Source organism: Mesocricetus auratus, unplaced genomic scaffold (assembly GCF_017639785.1).
Source record: "Mesocricetus auratus isolate SY011 unplaced genomic scaffold, BCM_Maur_2.0 Super-Scaffold_100015, whole genome shotgun sequence".
NCBI lineage: Eukaryota > Metazoa > Chordata > Mammalia > Rodentia > Cricetidae > Mesocricetus > Mesocricetus auratus.
The window spans coordinates 47,504,325-47,522,715 of NW_024429198.1; the positions used below are offsets into that span (position 1 = coordinate 47,504,325).

The window sequence follows — 18,391 nt, forward strand, 5'->3', positions numbered from 1 at the left end:
AGATAATTTTTAAAAAGAAAGCAAGTCTCTGCACCTCATTAATGAAGTCCCCAATGTCCCCAGGGTGTGGGGCTGCAGATCGGACTGGATACTGTGGCTCAGCATGGATGGGCCTCTCGTCCAACCGTCTGATTCCCACAGGCTTGATGGCATCAGGCTCCACAGTGTCTGGTTGCTGGAGCTGGCTCAAGTCATAGTCCTGCAAGGGAGGGAATCAGAAATCCATGGGAGATGCGCACGGAGAAGGAAGATTACAACCTTTGTTTTTACACACATACTCGGGATGCATGGAAATGAGTGCAATTTAACATAATGGAAAAGTTGCCACTAGGAGTTTTTCATGTTATGATTAAATATTTTTTTTCGCACAGCTCTTTCTTCTGTGCTTTCCGTGTCTGCAGTCTGTGCTCCATCTGTTTTAGCACACTCCTCATCAGCTCCCAATGGGAAGCAGCAGTGTGACGAGGTCTCACTACGATACGACGGAGAATCCGACTACAGCTCGTCCTGTATCACCAAAGCATTAATGCCTCCAACATCAAAAACACGTAATGGGTGTATTTCTCTGCTCTCTGAGGAAGGCACTGGTGCATCAAGGTTGAAACCCAACCTGCCCATCCGTCCCTTCCTTCTAGAGTCTTGAATTTCTTATCCATAAATTATGGTCTGTGGGCCTGTTTGACTTGTGCCCTAGTTTTCCTTAAGAATGGCCTTCATGTTTTCAAAGAGTTACAAGAAAAATAAGCCCCAGGGACTCTCTTGCAGAACTTCAGCTCTGTAGCCCACAGAACCAAAATACTTTCCTGTCTTCCTTGTAGAGAAACAGCTTGATCTAGGCATGCTGAACCTCTCTATGTAGTCTGGATACCTCTCCATGTAGCCCTGTAGAATGTTCTGGAAAAACAGCCTGTCCATTTGCAGACAGGCAGGGTGATGCTATGAAAAGTGTCCTCTGGACATAGGCTGGATTCTCACAACTATTTTCAGTTAATGTACCAGCCTCCTTGACAGGAGTGCTTAATCAAACCAGCTATACATTGAAAGGGAATACAATTCCAGTTTGGGCAAACACTGTATTTTCAAATCCCTACACCTCAGTGATTCTCAACCTGTGTGTCATGAGTCCCTGGAAATCACATGTCAGATATCTTGCATAGCATATATTTATTTACATTACAAGTCATAACAGTAGCGAAAGTACAGTTAGGAAGTAGTAAACAAGATAATTTTATTGTTGGGAGTCACCCAATATGAGGAACTCCAGTAAAGGGTCACAGCATTAGGAAGGTTGAAAAACACTGGTCTACATTCTGACGCTACAAAATGACAAGTCCCCAGCTCGCTCAAAGTGCTTAACCATTCAACACTAACATTTAAAGAAAACACCAACTTTCTAGTACTCATCTTGGTTCAGCCTGCATTGCTGTGTCTAAACTCAGCTTAAATGCTTTCTAAGTATCTTCGCAGTGGGTCTGATTTATTCAGGACTCAAACAGCTACTATGTCTGGCAGCATGTTAGGTGCTGTGCATATGCCTGCTCATTTAATCTTTTTAACACATTTTATCATCTCCTTTTAAGACATAAAGACAGAGTTGCAATGAACCCAAGTCACCCACCCATGGTCCTGGAGTTATTAACACACAAAACAGACTTGGACTGTGGATGTGTTAGACTCCACAGACTGGCTCCTTTCACAGCCTACGGTGGTGAGTCAAGCCCAAGAACGGATTCAAAGAGAGTTGAGCTGCATAGATGGTCTAGATGAAGAAAGGAAAGCCAAGGAACAACTAAAGTATCCAGGGACAGGAAAGGTTGTTCAGAAAACGAAAACATCAGTCTCGCCATGAAGAATTTCTTTCTGCCTGTCTAAGTCTTAACCAGCCTATGAAGAACACTTCATTGTCACCTTTGTAGATCATGGTTGACATACTCGAAGGGGGCTGGGTAGCTTGCTCAAAGTCACATGCTTAGTAGGTCAGAATGGGAATTGAAACTGTGGTGCCTATCTTTAATTTGCCTAATTTTACATGTAACTCTGGGCTAGTGGAGAACTACTTGTCATAATATTACTCCCTCTGAGTAATTATTTACCTACAGTTTGATGCAGCCCAGTGGGCAATGGCCAACGTGTATGGAAAAGTCACCCCAACCAGGAATGTGACATATGGTGTATGGAGAAGTGTAAGCCAGAGAAGGGCACAAGGGGCAAGCCAGAAAGGGCACAAACTTTGAACACCACTGATGTTTAAAAGACGCTGTTGGTCAACTGGCTTAAGGTTTGAACCTTGAACTACACGTGGACAAGAGAGACATCACCATGAGAAGGAAGAATCAACAGAGATGCATGGGGAGGAATGTTTGAAGTCCTCCAGAAACAAGCAGGGAGAGTGGCTTTAGCACTGATGTGCTCCAGTTTCAAACAGGGAATTTATGAGGTGTGGAGTGACTTAGAAGCCAAAAGTGACATAGCTAGAGGAAATCTTGAACACAACATAAAGAGAGGTTTTTTTATGAAAAATTTAAAATGCTTTCAAAGGAAGAAATGAGGTTGTCTAGACAATGTTTAATTGTTCAACTAGTGAACACAGGAAAGACCAGTGAAGCAAGGGGATCCTCTAACAAAACTTGTCCCAGAAAAGGGAAGCAAAGGGGTAACAAAAGCTTCTACCCTCAGTGTGAATTCACTTTCTTAGGACTTTCTAATTACAGAAAAATAGGCTACTCTTATATTTAACAACTGTCTTTTTTCAGATGATGTAGTGCTTGATGTATCTTGTGAGCCTTTAATGTGACAGTGATAAGAATATTGAGATATGATAGTTTGATTAAGAATGGCCTCCACAGGCTCATAGATTTGAATGCTGAGTCATTAGGGCGTGGCACTAGCTGACAGGCATTAGGAGGTGTATGGTCATGTTGGAGCAGGTATGGCCTTGTTGGATGGAGGTTGTGTGTCACTGGGGGTGGATTTTGGGGTTCAAATGCTCAAGCCAGTCCCAGTGTCTCTCTTACTCTTTCGGGTACCTGTGGGTCTGGATTGAGAGCTCTGGGCTCCTTCTCCTGCACCATGGCTGCCTGCATAGCCACTATGAGCCCTAGCATGTTTCCCACCATGATAATAATGGACTAGGCCTCTGAAACTGTAAGTAAGCCCCATTTAAAAGCAAGAGAACACTGATGAGCCTGGGGGTTTCTTTTCTACACCAAATGAAATAATCCTGATGATTTGTGATATTCTACCAATGGACAGACCCCTGTAACCCTGACTTCTCGGCAATGTCCACTGTATCTCCAGGTTGCAAATAAACCATATTTCACCTGTGTAATGTCACTTTAAAAATACTCAGATAACTTGCCAACATTTAGACACATTTCTGATAAGAAAACAGAAAGCTCTATAAAAGAGGAGGGAAGCTCCCATTCTTACAGGGTGACACATTGCAGGCAACAGCAGGTACTCCCTCAAGAGCACTGTCTCCTGGCCAGCATCACTTATCAAAGCATAGATACAAACTCACACAGCATGTTATTAATCTGCAGATATTTCTTTTCAAAGCTCTGGCCTGCTTCCATAAGAATGAGAGAAGATGGCTTAGCGTGTGAGAACATTTGCTGCGCAAGCATGAGAGCCTGAGTTCAGACCCCCAACATCCATATAAATGGCTATATGAGGCTGTCACCTAAGTGCTGGTGTGGGTGCCGGCAGAGACAGGAGGAGTGCTCACACTGGTTGGCTTTCTGTGCAGCTTCAAGTTCAGTGAACAACAAAACTGTCTCAAAGGGATAAAAGGGAGTGATAAAACAGGACATGCCATGTCATCCACTTACCTCTGCATATCCACATTTATACACGTGTGCATATACTACATAATGCTCACACATACAACATGCATACTTGTATACACACACACGCGCGCACGCACACACACACACACACACACACACACACACACACACACACACACACACAAAGGGTCCTTTTGGCCAGGCCTATAGAAAGTCTTGGTTGGAAGCAAGTGTTGAATATAATTGCAAGGATGATGTTCAGGCCAGCTATCAAAAGAACAGCTGATTCAAGAGATGTGACTTGGATCACATTACAGTCCTTGGCAGTAATTCACAACGGGGAAGGAGAGACAGGACCCCAGTCCCTTCACAGGGAACAGTGCCAGGGTGATTTATCTCTCCAGGATGATAGAAACCTGGTAAGTTGCTCAGTTATAATGAGATCAAAAAGAATCAGAAAGTCATTGATTTACAGCAAGCTAGAAGCTGGGTTAAAGGGGTCGAGACTTAAGAATTTCTTTGTGATGGCGTCCTCTGGTCTATGGCGAAAGCACACTATAAGCATCGGGTGGCAGGGAGCATAAGGCAGGGTCTCGGGGTTAAGGGACAGGTTTTGCTATTGATGTCATTCTGGCGTTATATGCCAAAAGTCCTGCCCTGAGGGTTCAATTTAGACATTTTGATAAAAGCTCACTCTATATGAATTCCCTAAATTATACATCTTTACAATCCCATCATGTTTCCTTAAACACAAAAATTACAACATGTAGGACAAGAATTAAAAGGAGAGTTACAGAGAGCCTAAATTCTTTGCAGGTCTTTGGGGTTCATGGTTTTAGCCATGAAGAGTGTAAAACAACAAGAGGTCCTTACTTAGATCCCCAAACTCTGGAGGCTGAATGGCTCTGTCATTTGTCTTATGATCATCAACTTTTACACTGTGAACTTCTCAAAGAACTTTTTTTCAAATGGAAATCAAACAAAATTGTGTTTCAACTCATCTTTGGGATGTGTGTTAACTGGCAGGAATTATTAAAAGTAGGCGTGGAGCCAGGGCATGCACACCACTAATACTTGCAGTAAAGAACTAAACCATTTTTTCCTTTCTTTCTTAAGACTTAGAATGCTTTAAGGATGATTTAATTTTGGGAGTCCTAGTGGGAGGTTAATAAGAGCTGATGCTCTGGTTCTGGCTTTTGTTGTTAAAATTCCACTGACTTGTAATAATTTATAGTTGATTCATATGATAATAGCACAAATCTACCTTAGGGCATTTGGTTGTGCTAATAAAATGAAATAAAACAAAGCACAACATCAGAATATATAAAATTCTAGGCTTTCACGCAAATATTTTAGGGAAGTAAATCCCAAAAGAAAGTATAGAATTTCAGCCTCTTTGGGGGAGTGATGGAAACATTCATCTGGCATATTCCACAGAGACTCAGGGAGCATCAACTGACTGCCAAGTGCTGTTTTTAGCTCTAAGAAGATAAAAGAAGGAGGTCACCCTTCATCCTGTGGTCTGTGAAAAAAATCACATTAGATTGTCCCCATATGGCATCTCACATAACCAAACAGAAACTTGTGAGTGGTGTTTTTGCTCGGATTTCATTGATTACTGAAGCTTAGCAAGGATCATGTTTGACCAACGTCACAGGCCAATCTCACTAATTGTTTTTTTGGTTTTTTGAGACAGGGTTGCTCTGTATTGTTTTGGAGGCTGTCCTGGAACTCGCTCTGTAGACCAGGCTGGCCTCAAACTCACAGGGATCCACCTGCCTCTGCCTCCCGAGTGCTGGGATTAAAGGCGTGCGCCACCACCGCTGGCTCAATCTGATTAATTGTAAGAATAAGACCCTTAGGTAGGGGAAGCACTAAGAGTAAGGCTCTGAGGCAGTAGGTAAAGTGTTGTCATGCAAGCAAGAGAGCCTGAGTTTTGCTCCGCAGAACTGCACAAAATGTTGGGCAAAGTGATGCTGGGAGGTGGAGACAGGAGGATGCCTAAGACTTATTGGCCAGTGAGTATAGCTGAATGAGTGAATTCTTGATTTACCGAGCATCTTCATCTCAAAATTCATGGAGACTGATCTGGGAAGACACATTGCAACATACATGTACATGCCCTGCACATATGAACATTCATGCACATATCCCATCCCTTATACACAAATAAAGCCCTTAGGCCTCACAAGTGGCTGGATATAGAGAAGTCGGAAATTTTTAAGTCCACAACCAATGAGCAGGCCATTTGGTCAGTGAAGAATTTTGTCCCAAATGAGGCCAGGGCTGTTACCAGAGAAAACATGTCTTTTTTTTTTTAACTGAAGCAAAGTGGCTTCAGGACGGCAGGACAGACAGACAAACTAGATTCAGGGTGACCAGACAGACATAGTGACTTTAGGATGGTGGGGCAGATAGACAAGGTGCCTTCAGGATGACAGTCAAATGGAACAGTTTGTTTCAGGACCAAGTGACTGTGAGAGATAAAACAACCGTCAAAGGGAAAAACTGAAATCCCCAAACTGAAAAGAAGTCTTCAGAGCAATGTGGAAAAGGAAGGGAGAGGGAATAAATGTGCATCCGTGCACTGCCTGCAGCACCCATTATTAAAATAACCAAAACAGGCACAAGGTGCTAATGTAACCCCATGCAATGTCTGACTCCTGTGCAATCGTCCTGTGTATGACACAACAGCTGACCTTCCCCAGCAAGCAGTGAGGGTGGTGACCATCCACAGAGGCCACAACTGTGCCACCAGCTAAGGAGAGCCCATTGGTTATTGGGTCTCCCCACATGAAAGGTTTGCTAAAGCTTTTCTGAGCTGAACTGTAAACCTCCTAGAGATGAAGTCACTTGGCATATTTAAAAGACAATCTCCTTGTCATGTTCACTCCAGTCTCACTGGGGAGCCAGTTTGGCATTTCTCATAAGGGAGGAGCTAAGGACCTGCTTTAAGGGAATGCATTCACCACTCCCTCCCTTTCCTTGGCTTGCTGCATACACTATGCTGGCAGCTTGTGAGATGCTGTGCTTCCAGAATTATAAGCGAGCTGATGCTTCATTCTTTAAAGCACCAATCATGGTTTTGTTGCAGAAACTGGCTTTGGTGAAATTTTGTCAAAAACTGTGTCCAATAGTAAAGTTGTCATATTTTTGGGGGAAAGTGAAGCAAATGTACAACTTATTTCAACTGGACTCAATCAATAAACACTTGCTCTTGAATCACAAGTGTGATTATTGACTTCATAGAGCATGTATGTATTATGAATGAATGTATGCATGCATATTTGAGATTGGGTCTCAGGAAGTCCCTCACTGGTCTTAATTTAACTTGCATAAGACACTGGCTTTGAACTCATGATCTTTTTACTACACCTCTCAAGTGCTCGACTGCTATGCTTGCTACATGACCCTCATATAGTCTAATGTTTTTTATTAAGATACTTCTGAACTTTGAAAAATGAATTGTTTAAAAATGCACAGAATTACCCTCTCTTCCGATGAAATTTGATCATAGGCCTATAGACAAAAATCATGTCTTACCCTCTAAGTCTTGTCTGTTTTGAGAGGTAAGTGTTGGCACTAAAATTGTCTTCTCTTTCATATTTTCACCCAAACCTATAACTTCTTACAAAAAAATGTCACCACTCAGATAAAGGTCAAAGTAACCTACTCTTGGATCTTGGAGAAACATAAAAACAGTTAAAGAAGGATGTATCTGGATGAGGATATGGTGAGACAGACTTGAAATCCCTCCCTCCCTTCTATGCATGATCTTAGATAGACTGTTCTGTTTCAAGATGAATTTACACATAAAGGCATTTCAATGAAGGAACACTAATATTCGAATTTATAACCCTGAATTCTGAAGTCAGGTGCTTTTGCTTAGATGTTGGCTCCATTACAGTTTAAATATGTGGCTAGCGTAGATGACAAGCATATAATTCCTGGCCAGAAGTTAATACTCAGAATTCAAATTCGGAGAGAGAGAGAGAGAGAGAGAGAGAGAGAGAGAGAGACAGAGAGACAGAGAGACAGAGAGACAGAGAGACAGAGAGACAGAGAGACAGAGAGACAGAGACAGAGAGAAATTGACCAAAAGTCTACAGTAGGTTTTATTAGTCATTGAACATTGAAATAGCCATAAAAGGCCAGACAGTAAGTATTTCAGGATGGCTGGGCACACAATCTTCTATAACACCTCCGCTCTGTTGCCATATAGTGGGTACAAGACGGAACCAGAGGGGTTTCACTCTTGGCTGTGCTCCAAGAAGTCTTTATGCATCAGACAGGCAGAGAGTGGAGCCGGATGCCCACCACACACTGGTCTAGAGCATTTTAGTATCGCACGGTATCAGTCTATTTTCCCACCTCCTCCACTCTCCCTTCCTTTCCGTCTTTCTTTTCAGACCAGTGCTGACACTTGGCTGGCATTCAAATTATTATTTTCTATTACTGAGATATTGACACATTTCCTTCCTCCTAAATCTAAAATAGTACACTTATGCTCACAAAAAAAGATTATTAAAACTAATTACATAAAATGTTGTGTTCATTCACATGAAATGACAGGAACAGAAAGGGAAGAAGCATGCAAATTACATGTACATTAAAGACAGTCAGTGAGCAGAAGTAGATGGATGGGCACTGACCTGACATATCCCATACTTCCCTAGCACAGAACTGGGTACCTGGCCATCAGTGTGAGAACAGCCTGGAAAAGGGACTAACAATGTGCTGATCCCATCTCTGAGGAAATTCTCCTCCTGCGAATTCAGTTTTGCTCTTAAAAGAACTAACACGCGCTAGCATTTGCAGGTGGGTATCCACGGATGGATGCCTTGGAGTCTTGTTAGGAAGGAGCTTAGCCAACAATAAAGATGCAGAAAGTGGTCCTCACAGTCAGGTCCAGATCCTGCCATCTGCTAGTTTGCTTATGAAGCAGAAAGAGTTTGTAAAATAATGATTTCAAGGGACCAAATACGCCATGGTTAAATAATATTCTATTTCAATCATATGGTTAGGCCTGCTTGCCCACAGAGAACCCCTGGCACAAGCAGATAAAGGGCCTGGATGGGTTTCAAGGGGTTTTCTTGTATCTGTGCCCCATTCTTCTGTCCAGGCAACATGCCTGGATTCCAGATTTTAGTTCTTGTCCAAACAGTATATTCAGACTTTGCGTTTTTAGTACTTTGGTTGGCCATATTGAGTCCCCGGTTTTTAACTTTGTGTATGTTCTTGATTTTGTAAGTCATACTTAAACATTTAATTGGGCTTTACCCTTGGCCAGCTCTAAAGACTAACTATAGGTTGATACCTAGTATGTCACAGCTGAGTCGTTAGGTTTGCTGATCATGCACAGGCATACTCACAAAAACATTAGTGTGTCTGAGCTCCAGAACAGTGAATAGGAGCAAGGGTCATAGGCCCAGGTCTGAAACTGGAGGATGCTGCACTGCCTACTTCACGGGCCAGCCAGCGACACCCAGTGACTGACACAGAAGAGATATGCAGTAATGGCTAGCATTTATAAAACCATATGTCAGGATCTCATGAGGAAAGGAAAGTTATTAGTTGTGTTCAACAGGTCTTATTGGTACTGAGGAAGAGAGGTTATTGGTTAGCAGCTAAGGAAGGAGGCCCAGTGAAACCCCTGAGTTGACATTCTGTGTGTGCTGCCAAATGCCAAATATCCTAGATGAGGGAGATAAACAATAGCTCTGAGATGTCTGTGCTCTTACAGAGCATAGCTTCATTGTTAGGGTCAGGCACACAAGTTCTGCATAGAGGAAGACCGGGAAGCTGGCAGGGAAGCACACAGTTGACTCAGCCTGGATTTCCAAGATGAAGGACCACGAGGTGCTTTGTGAGGGGTAAAGTTAGACAGGTTGGTTACATAGCACTCCAAGAAGTACATTGCAGGGGAGCTGCAAAAGCACTGGCTGTCAGCAATCCTGCAGTTCAGCATGCAATACCGTGGAGGGGTGACAGGAGAGATTAGGCTATGGTATTTGCCATTTCCCCAGTTAATAGGACAAAATCTCTAACAAAAGCAACAAAAAGAAACGTTTAGCTCAGAGTTTGAGAGTATAGTCCACCATGGGAGCAGCTACACTACACAACTGTTCACACTGCATCCACGGTCAGGAATCAGATAGCAAAGAATGCGGGTACCCAGCTCACCTGCTTCTTTTCATTCAGTTTGAGACCCCCTGAACCCATGAGGTGGTGGGCCTACTATCCTCAACCCAATCTAGAAACAACATTATGGATATGCCAGAAATTTGTAAATCTGTTTCTATGATAATTATAGATGACATCAAGTTAAAAGTCATCATAGGATCAACCATTAAAATGTTCGTTTCTAAAAGTCAGATCCCAGGTCATGACCATGAACTCTCCTCGATGCACTTTTGCTGTTGTCAAGACGCTGGGAAGCTACTCCAGTGCTGACTCAGCAGCTGGATCGCTTTGGTTCTTGAGACATGAGCTACTAAAGGAAGTTCATCCTAACTACCTGCATATATTTGAGATTCTTAACAAGATTGGATCACACGCGGAGAATTCTAGTCTGATGGAGAGGACCAATGTTTTCTCCCGTAAGAAGATCTGGCCTCCAGGTTCCTAGTACACTTGGCATACGATGCTCATCTCATCTGCATGAGCTACAGTACCTGTTTTGTCTCTTCTGTGTCCAGGGATGAATAGCCCCACATCCTATCTGATAGGCCAGATGTGTGCAAACTCCAGACAGAACACGTCAAAGATTTTCCACACATAAATACCTAACCTGCTTTGGCAAAAGCCACCAGATTACTCTAAGCCCATTTATTATTCTTCCCAGGTATGTGGCTCAGGTAATCTTCCCAGGGATTTGGGAGCGTAAGTGATGAGTTGCCACTTGTAGGTCTATACCTTTAATCCATACAAATCATCCTTCATTATAGATGCCATCGGTGACTACAAATACAACTGGTTAGGCTAGTGCTGGAAGGAGATGTAGAAAATGGTGGTACTGTGAGCACACTGGGTCCCTCAGGAGTGAGACACGCTTCCCTAACCCTCTTCGAATGCTCACAGCCTGACTGACACTCGATTCTGCTAAAGAAGCAAGAAATGCATTTTATGGAGGATTCCCTAGTTGGTGAGGTCACCATGTGTGACAGAAGCAAACTTATTTTCGGCAATAAATCAGTGGAAATATATTGTTGGGCTTTCTTTCTTCTAAAATCAGCAGCATAGAAAGTCATCCTATGCATTCAGAACATACTAGGGCCTTCTCATAGGAATCTGTTTTTGCTCCTCCAAAGCCCAGCAATTCACATATAATGTAATTAGGTTCTGCAGAAACAACCATCCACAAAGTACAGGCTAATGATATCAAGCAATAAGGTTACTCCAGTACAAAGCAGAAAAGGGAAGACTTCCTAGAACATGCTCATCGTGCTTAGAGAAAAGCATCTGGTTTCCAGTGATGGTTCCTGTTAAAGTGTGGACATTTCTAGGTTGCCCCCATTTTCACAAGGATAAGGAAACAAGAACTTCATGGGATTGCCTCCTCCACGATATGGAATTCTTTAAACTCAGTCAAACACAGCCATGAGCGCAGGGCATACATTGATGCTTTACTTGGTAAAGATTCCACCTTTCAGATGCGTTTCTCAAACCATCATATGCTTTCTGAGAACAATCTCACTGTGTTTAGCCACAAACAGCATGTCTCTATCAACACACACACACACACACACACACACACACACACACACACACACACACACACTCCTACCCTGGGAACCACTGCAGAGAAGGTGGAAAAATTGTTAACAGCCACAAGTCAGAAAGAACAGAGCAAAACAGCATCATCTGGACATGGAGGGACCATGGGGGTGATGGACTCTCAAAGGGTTCTTGGGGAGGGCTGAGTCATTTTTATTCAAGGATGTGGTCCCTGATAGGTTGACCCACTCATTAGTGAAAAGTTTCTGCACCCGATAAGCCTCTCTGCTAATGCAACAATCCAAATCAGACCAAATCAAACCGAATTAGAAAAAGCTCCCAGATAGCCTTCCAGCCCCCAGAGAGGAGACAGGAAAGAGAAACTGTAGAACCACGAGTTTATTTTCTATGGGGCAGTTTAAACACCCTGTGGGAGTGGTCTTGAGCATCTCTGCGGGAGGGGTTCATTATTTGGCGGGCTTTCTGAGATGCTGCAGGGTTTGGAAGGAGATACAGGGCAGGGCTTGGATGGAACCTCCATAATAACATCCCAGATTCTTTGGGTGTATGGATGTCAGGTGCTGGGATGAAGCTTCCACCATACCAATTAGGTAATTAAAAAAAACCAAACGAATGAAACTCTGGAGGGCATAGAGTTGGGAGGGGACAGTGTGAGAGTCAAAGTTATATTTTATGTTTTAATTACTGTGCCTAAGAGATCCATGAAACAAAAATGCCTCTAACCTGTAAGGTCCTTGCCCAAGGACAGATAGTTCCTGAAATGCTGAGGCTACTGTTTATGGGAGATAGCAAGCCACACGTTTTTCATCCCCTAAACAAGTTAGTTTGACCCATCTGCACCAGATGCACTTGATGACATGTGGGCAGCAGGTACACAGGCAGGAAATTCATCAGGATGTATGCTTGCCCCTAACTGGATAAGATGGAAAATGCAGTGAATTATGGGTTTGCCTTTTTAAGCCCCTATAGGACGTGGCTAGTGGCCATTTTCTAGGAACCAGAGATGGACCTGGCCAGAGTCCATCCTCCTGGCCACTATTTGAATAAAGCTTGCTTCAAATTTGGCTTTAAATTCTGGTAATGGTCTTATTCTTGAACAGTGGGATTAATACGGAGGAAGGGGGTAGATCTGGGAAGCTCTGGGGGAAGATTGGAAGCAAATATAATAAAACTGCACTGAAAAAAATTCTCAATATCACATTCAACAAACAAAAACAACCCATCTATGGACACCAAGAGCAATAGAAAACCTAGCTAGTGCCCCAGCTGCCCCTAAAATCTAGGAACTCACACAGAGTTCTCAGTCATGGAAAGTGAAACTCAATGTGTGCCCAGCCCAAGCAGTACTGCTGCTCATCGTGTACCACACAGACACAGAAGGAACAGAGCAGCTGGTGAAAGCTTAAGACAGACCTGGAATACAGTGAGCAAAGAGAACCAAAAACCCAGTAGTCAAGAGACCAATGTGGAGCCCTCAGTTCTTATCGGGGCCTCTGCCACAGCCCGCACTGACCTGTGTTAGCTAACTCTGCCATGCTCACTGGGGCTACCCTTTATGGTCTGGTGGATTCTGCTGACCAGTGCTCATTAGCAAATTCCACCTCTTCTCCCAGACTAAGAGCAACAGCAGCAACTGTGGCCCCGAGTGAGAAGGGCAAGGATAGGACACCCCATTGTTAAAAGTCCACAACATGATGTAGGGCAATGTGTCAGTGACCTGGATGAATATGAGCTCTGTGGAGGACATCACCAGGTATGCAAACACTTCATCTTCTTCGTCCTCAGATGGACATTTAACCCCACTTCACTGCTTTCCAAGTCTGAATGTTTTTACTCTGCCTCACTGTTCTGAGACACCAATGAGAACATACAAACCTCCCAGGTTCATGTCTAACACCTACCATACGAGCAGCTTAAACACTATATTGGTAGACACATGACAGCTTTCACTATGGTAAAGAATGGAGCTACTTGATAAAGTGGTGTGGGTAAGGGTGCTTTGAAGAGAGCATCAAGGACACTGTAAACATAAACCACACTCAGTAAACGTTGGCTTGAGTGGAGGAATTATCAGAAAAGAGTCTACGCCTTAAGGAGGAGCAAGCATCTGCTTTCTACCTGGGGAGTTCAAAGGGGAAGGACTCAAGGGAAGTGAGAAATGCCCCATACTGTACATTCTTCCTGATTTTATTAGAGATGCTGACACAGAAGAACTGGACACAGAGATCATTGAAAGTGATACAGGATCTGTAACTAGCCTGGCTAGCCAAAAAGGGCACCGAAGGACATTTACTAATGAGGGTAATTAAACAAGCCTTGATATCCAGCAAAGCCTGGCTGGTGATAGCAATGAGCCAGATAAAGAAGGAATCTCACCCTAGGAAAAGAGACCGGACAGTACACTAAAAGGGTCTGTCCACAAGCCAACAGCCCCAGGCAAAGAGATAACAGGCCTGCCAAAACACAAGAGAAGGCCTCTTGCAAATAGTTTCAAATATGGCCCACTCTGGCCTTGACCATGATCATCCACGCTGGGACGGAATGTCTACAAGCTCCCTTATTTCTCAGATAAGGAAAAAGGCACAGAGTTCCTTGTCCCCCTTTCATCTCTTAGGCCTCTTTTATTTGTTAAAGAAATCAGTAGCCCTGGCAGGGAATTTCAACAGATAAAGATGGTAATCTGGGGAGATAAGACCTGCCCTTGTGAAGGGCTAACTTTGCTTTGATTTCTTCCTAATCAGCTAGCTGTCAGGAAGAAGGCTTCTTTGTTTTGGACAGAAGAGATACAGCCTGGGTAATGTGGCCACAGGCTAAATTTGAGACATACCTACCCTGTAGAAGCCAGCCTGTTGTCTCTTGGCTTCCACCCTCTAGTGGAAAAGGACCTTGCAGACCTCTAAAGGTGGAGAGGAAAATGTGGTCATTTTGCTAAGCTAACACAGAGACTGCGTGTCTGAGACAAGCTGTGTTCACTTGTGGAGGCACATTTCCCACTCACACCTCTAGCAGCACACATGTTCCTCAAAATGCCATTATTGTGTTATAAAAAACAAACAAAACCAGCTAACACTTGTCTCAGACTCATCAAGGCCCCAGCTCCATTTCTGAGGTCTGTCTTTGCCAACTTCTATCTTCAAGCAACTAATAAAGATCATGACTCCTACTCCATTGCTCATTCTACTCTCTAACAAGAAGACTCCCCAACAAGGACCCCGGGAGAGTCACAGAAAAGAGAAAATGCTTTATTTCAAAACTTCTTATGAGTGGAGTACAGTTTTGAACGGAAGGATGGAAAAGTGAGGATTCCCATTAAATCCACGGTCATAGGAAGGTCATTAAGTACTTCTGTTTTTCTTAGGGACAAAGAGTCACAGAATCCATCAACCATATTTTTGAATGATGGCTAGCAAGATGGCTCCCTGTGTAAAGTTGATTGCCACCAAACCTGATTACCTGAGTTTGATCGCAGAGTCCCACAGAGTTGTCTGCATGTTGTCCTAAGACCGTCACAGGACATGGAGGCCATGGCATGCCCATGACTCTCTTGCCCCTAATAAATGCATATAATCAATGTTTTGAAAGATAATTGTATTTATTTTAATCAGATACCAAGACATTAGGAAGCAACAGTAATTTAAGAAATGTGGTAACGGAACAAAGACAGACAGAATAAGTAGTGTAAAAATTGTGGGGCACTGAACCACAAAACTACACATACATAATTACAGGCTATGAGCCATGATTACCTTTTATTTAAGTTAACAGAGGGTGAAAACATCTACATCTTCTACCCAGCAGAAAATCAAGCACAGACAGATCATAAGTGTGACTGACAAAATCATAAGTACCTCAAATGATTATGACAGGCAAATGAGAGGGCGCCTATAAAGGTATACCAAGTTGTGTTTGTAGCTGTAGGGTTCATTACGGTGACAAGTAAGGTTTTCTAAACAGAATACAAAAGCTTCACAAGACAGGAGCAATGACAGACGGGCTGCCATTAAAACTAAAATTCTGCTCATCATAAGATATCATTAGGAGAATCTGAAGAGCAGGCTACAGAATGAGATGAGATCTGCAATGATTTATCTGACAAAGAGCTATGCCTATCACATCCATGGTTCTATCAGATCAACAAGAAAAAGACAACACCATTGAAAGAAGAAAGGCTAGTTGAATTAAAGCTTTGAGAAAGAAGATACAACTAGTCGGAAAGCCAGCAAAGATATGAGTCCCACTGCATCAGAGGAGCTGAAGTTTAAGACTAGAGGAGTCAAAGAGCCAATGAGATTACGGATGCTGAGCAACTCTTCTACCTATTGTGGGAATGTGAGGTTTAAGATGCATAGCTACTTCTGGAAAATGAGTGGTCTGGGCTCAAGCCACACACACACACACACACACTCACACAGCAAACACACGCCTATGTTGTGTGATATTTTGATCATGTTCTGACAAATAAAGTGTGCTTGGAGTCAGAGGGCAGGGCCAGCCACTAGTTGACCACAGTTAATCATAGATGTTTGGAGGACTAGAGACAGAGAGGTGACAGGAAATATAAGGCAGGGTGGAGAGAGTAGCTCTGCCCTTGTGGACTGAGGAGTCATAGAGACAGAAAGTTGCTGTGGCTGCTTCCCTGCTTCTCTGATCTTTCAGGCTTTTACTCCCTCTGACTCCTGATTTTTATTGATAAGGGATAATTAGATTAATGCCTCATATCTAAGACATGCATGGGAATGCTTACTGAAGGTATTACTTATAATACTCAACTGGAGGCCAGGTATGATGGCGCATACCTTTAATCACAGCACTCAGAACTGTGAATTTCAAGCTAGCTTGGTCTACATAGAAAATTCTGGACCAGCCAGTACTATTTAGTGAGACCCTGTGTCTAAATAAATGAATAAATAAAACTGGAAACATTTACATTTTCAAGTCCAGCAGTATGGATTTATAAAATGTGATGTTTCTTACAACTGAACACTGAAATCAACGGCAAAAATGAATCACTTCTACACTACATGGGTAGAGCTTACAGGTGTAAGAATGAGTAGCAGATGATACACACAGAAAGTATCGATTGCATGTTGTATCTAATGCATGTGATGAAAGAAAGTATCTAATGCATGTTGAATCCAATGCATGTAATGAAAGTACCTAATGCATCATGACAGAAATAAAAATCATCTGCTGGTTTTTGTTGTCCTTTTTGTGTGTGTCATCATCTGGCTTGGTGGAATCAGAAAGGGGGGCAGGTACACTCTAAATCTGCAGGGAGCCTCCTTTGCTTGACATGCTACACAGTGTTGAGAGTGATAGTCTTGTCCTATGTCAAGAATAAGTCAGATTAGTGAAGCCTAGTTCCATGACAGCAAAAAAAGGCAAGTCAATTTTTTTTAACCAGAAGACCTCCCATAGCTGCTTTTACCTCCCTACTCCCCAAGTAAGAGGATGCTAAAAAGAAACAGCCATTAAAAGGACAGAACACCTGACCTTTGAGGAAGACAGCAATGGCCATGAGAGGATCTATCTGCAAGCTGATGGGGCTTGCTCCGACCACCAACTCCTTCCCTGGGCCTTCACTTAAAATACACATGGGGGATTCATCAGACAAGGTGTGCGGCACTGTTGATCTGGGAGCAAGGAAGACGTTTTAACAACTGGCAAAGCATGGGTGGAGGTATGAAAAGGACAGGATGATTGTTATGAAGCTCTTACAAGGCAAAGGTAGCAACCCCAGGACAATGCTGAGATCCTGCCCTGCTCCTCCAGTTTTATGAAACTATGTTCGGTTACTGTTATCTTTCTACTGAAGCTTTGCTGAGGTGGTTTTAGGGTTACACTTCCAAAGTGATAAACAGTGTCTGGGTCTGGCGAGATGGCTGGTTGGCAAGAGCACTTGCCATGCAAGTGTGAGCACTGAGTTCAAATCTCTGGCACTTGGGAAAAAGCCAGGCATATAACTTCAGCATGGGGGCCAGAGACTGGACAAGCCTGGAAGCTCACTGACGGGGCAGTCTATCTGAAACTAGGTGTCTGGTTCAATGTGAGACCCCGTCTCAAATCAGAATGGCAGAGAACTGCAGAGTTAGATATCAACTCCACATCCTCCTCTCTGGCCTCTTTCCTGTGTGCATAAGGGTACAAACACCTTGCACTCACATGCATGCATACATGCATGCATGCATCACACACACACACATGAGAGAGAGAGTGTGTGAGAGAAAAAGAGGGGGGGGAGAGAAAGAGAGAGAGAGAATGGTAAGTCTTGCCATGGGAAGCCTATTAAAGAATGAGGGCTGTGAGAGGATGTGATCAGTAAGTGAAAAGATAAATTAATTAAGAATTAAGTCACGTGGATTTTTCTAACCTAAATATATTTGTATAAGTGAGAAACCCTGGGGTATATTTACAGAGCTTCTTTAATTAGTCAGTATTCAAAACAGCTTTGCAGACTTGAGTCAAGTTTTCAAGACATTTGAAACATGCCTCTTTCTTAAATGAGAGTTCAGACTTTGTAAATCGCAAACAGAACCCGCAGTTCCTGGCTTAGAGCAATTCCCACGACTTCACAAATGTGCAAGAGGAAAGTCAAAGATGCAGACCAGGTAAGAATGTGCTCTGCTAAACAAAAGGAATGTACTAGTTCTTTTTTTTCTTTTTTTCTAGTTTGTGGATTTTCATTTTTTTAAATTTCATTTTCTCTTATTTTTTATTTTACATATCAATTCCAGTTCTCCCTTCCTCTCCTCAACCCACTGCCCCCACCTTCCTCTCACCCCAACCCCCATCCACTCTTCAGAGAGGGTGTGGTCTCCCATGGGGAGTCAATGAAGTCTGTCCCATCACCACGCTGAGGCCTGACC

General features: G+C 43.1%; 1 protein-coding gene across 1 annotated transcript in view; it reads right to left on the minus strand.

Moving 5' to 3' along the window:
• Nucleotides 1-18,391, minus strand: part of Cdh2 (cadherin 2) — a 215,117-nt gene that overhangs the window by 12,952 nt on the left and 183,774 nt on the right. The window contains exon 15 of the mRNA XM_005065356.3: nucleotides 35-199. Within this exon, the coding sequence (XP_005065413.1) occupies nucleotides 35-199 (165 nt within the window). The remainder of the gene's footprint in view (nucleotides 1-34; nucleotides 200-18,391) is intronic.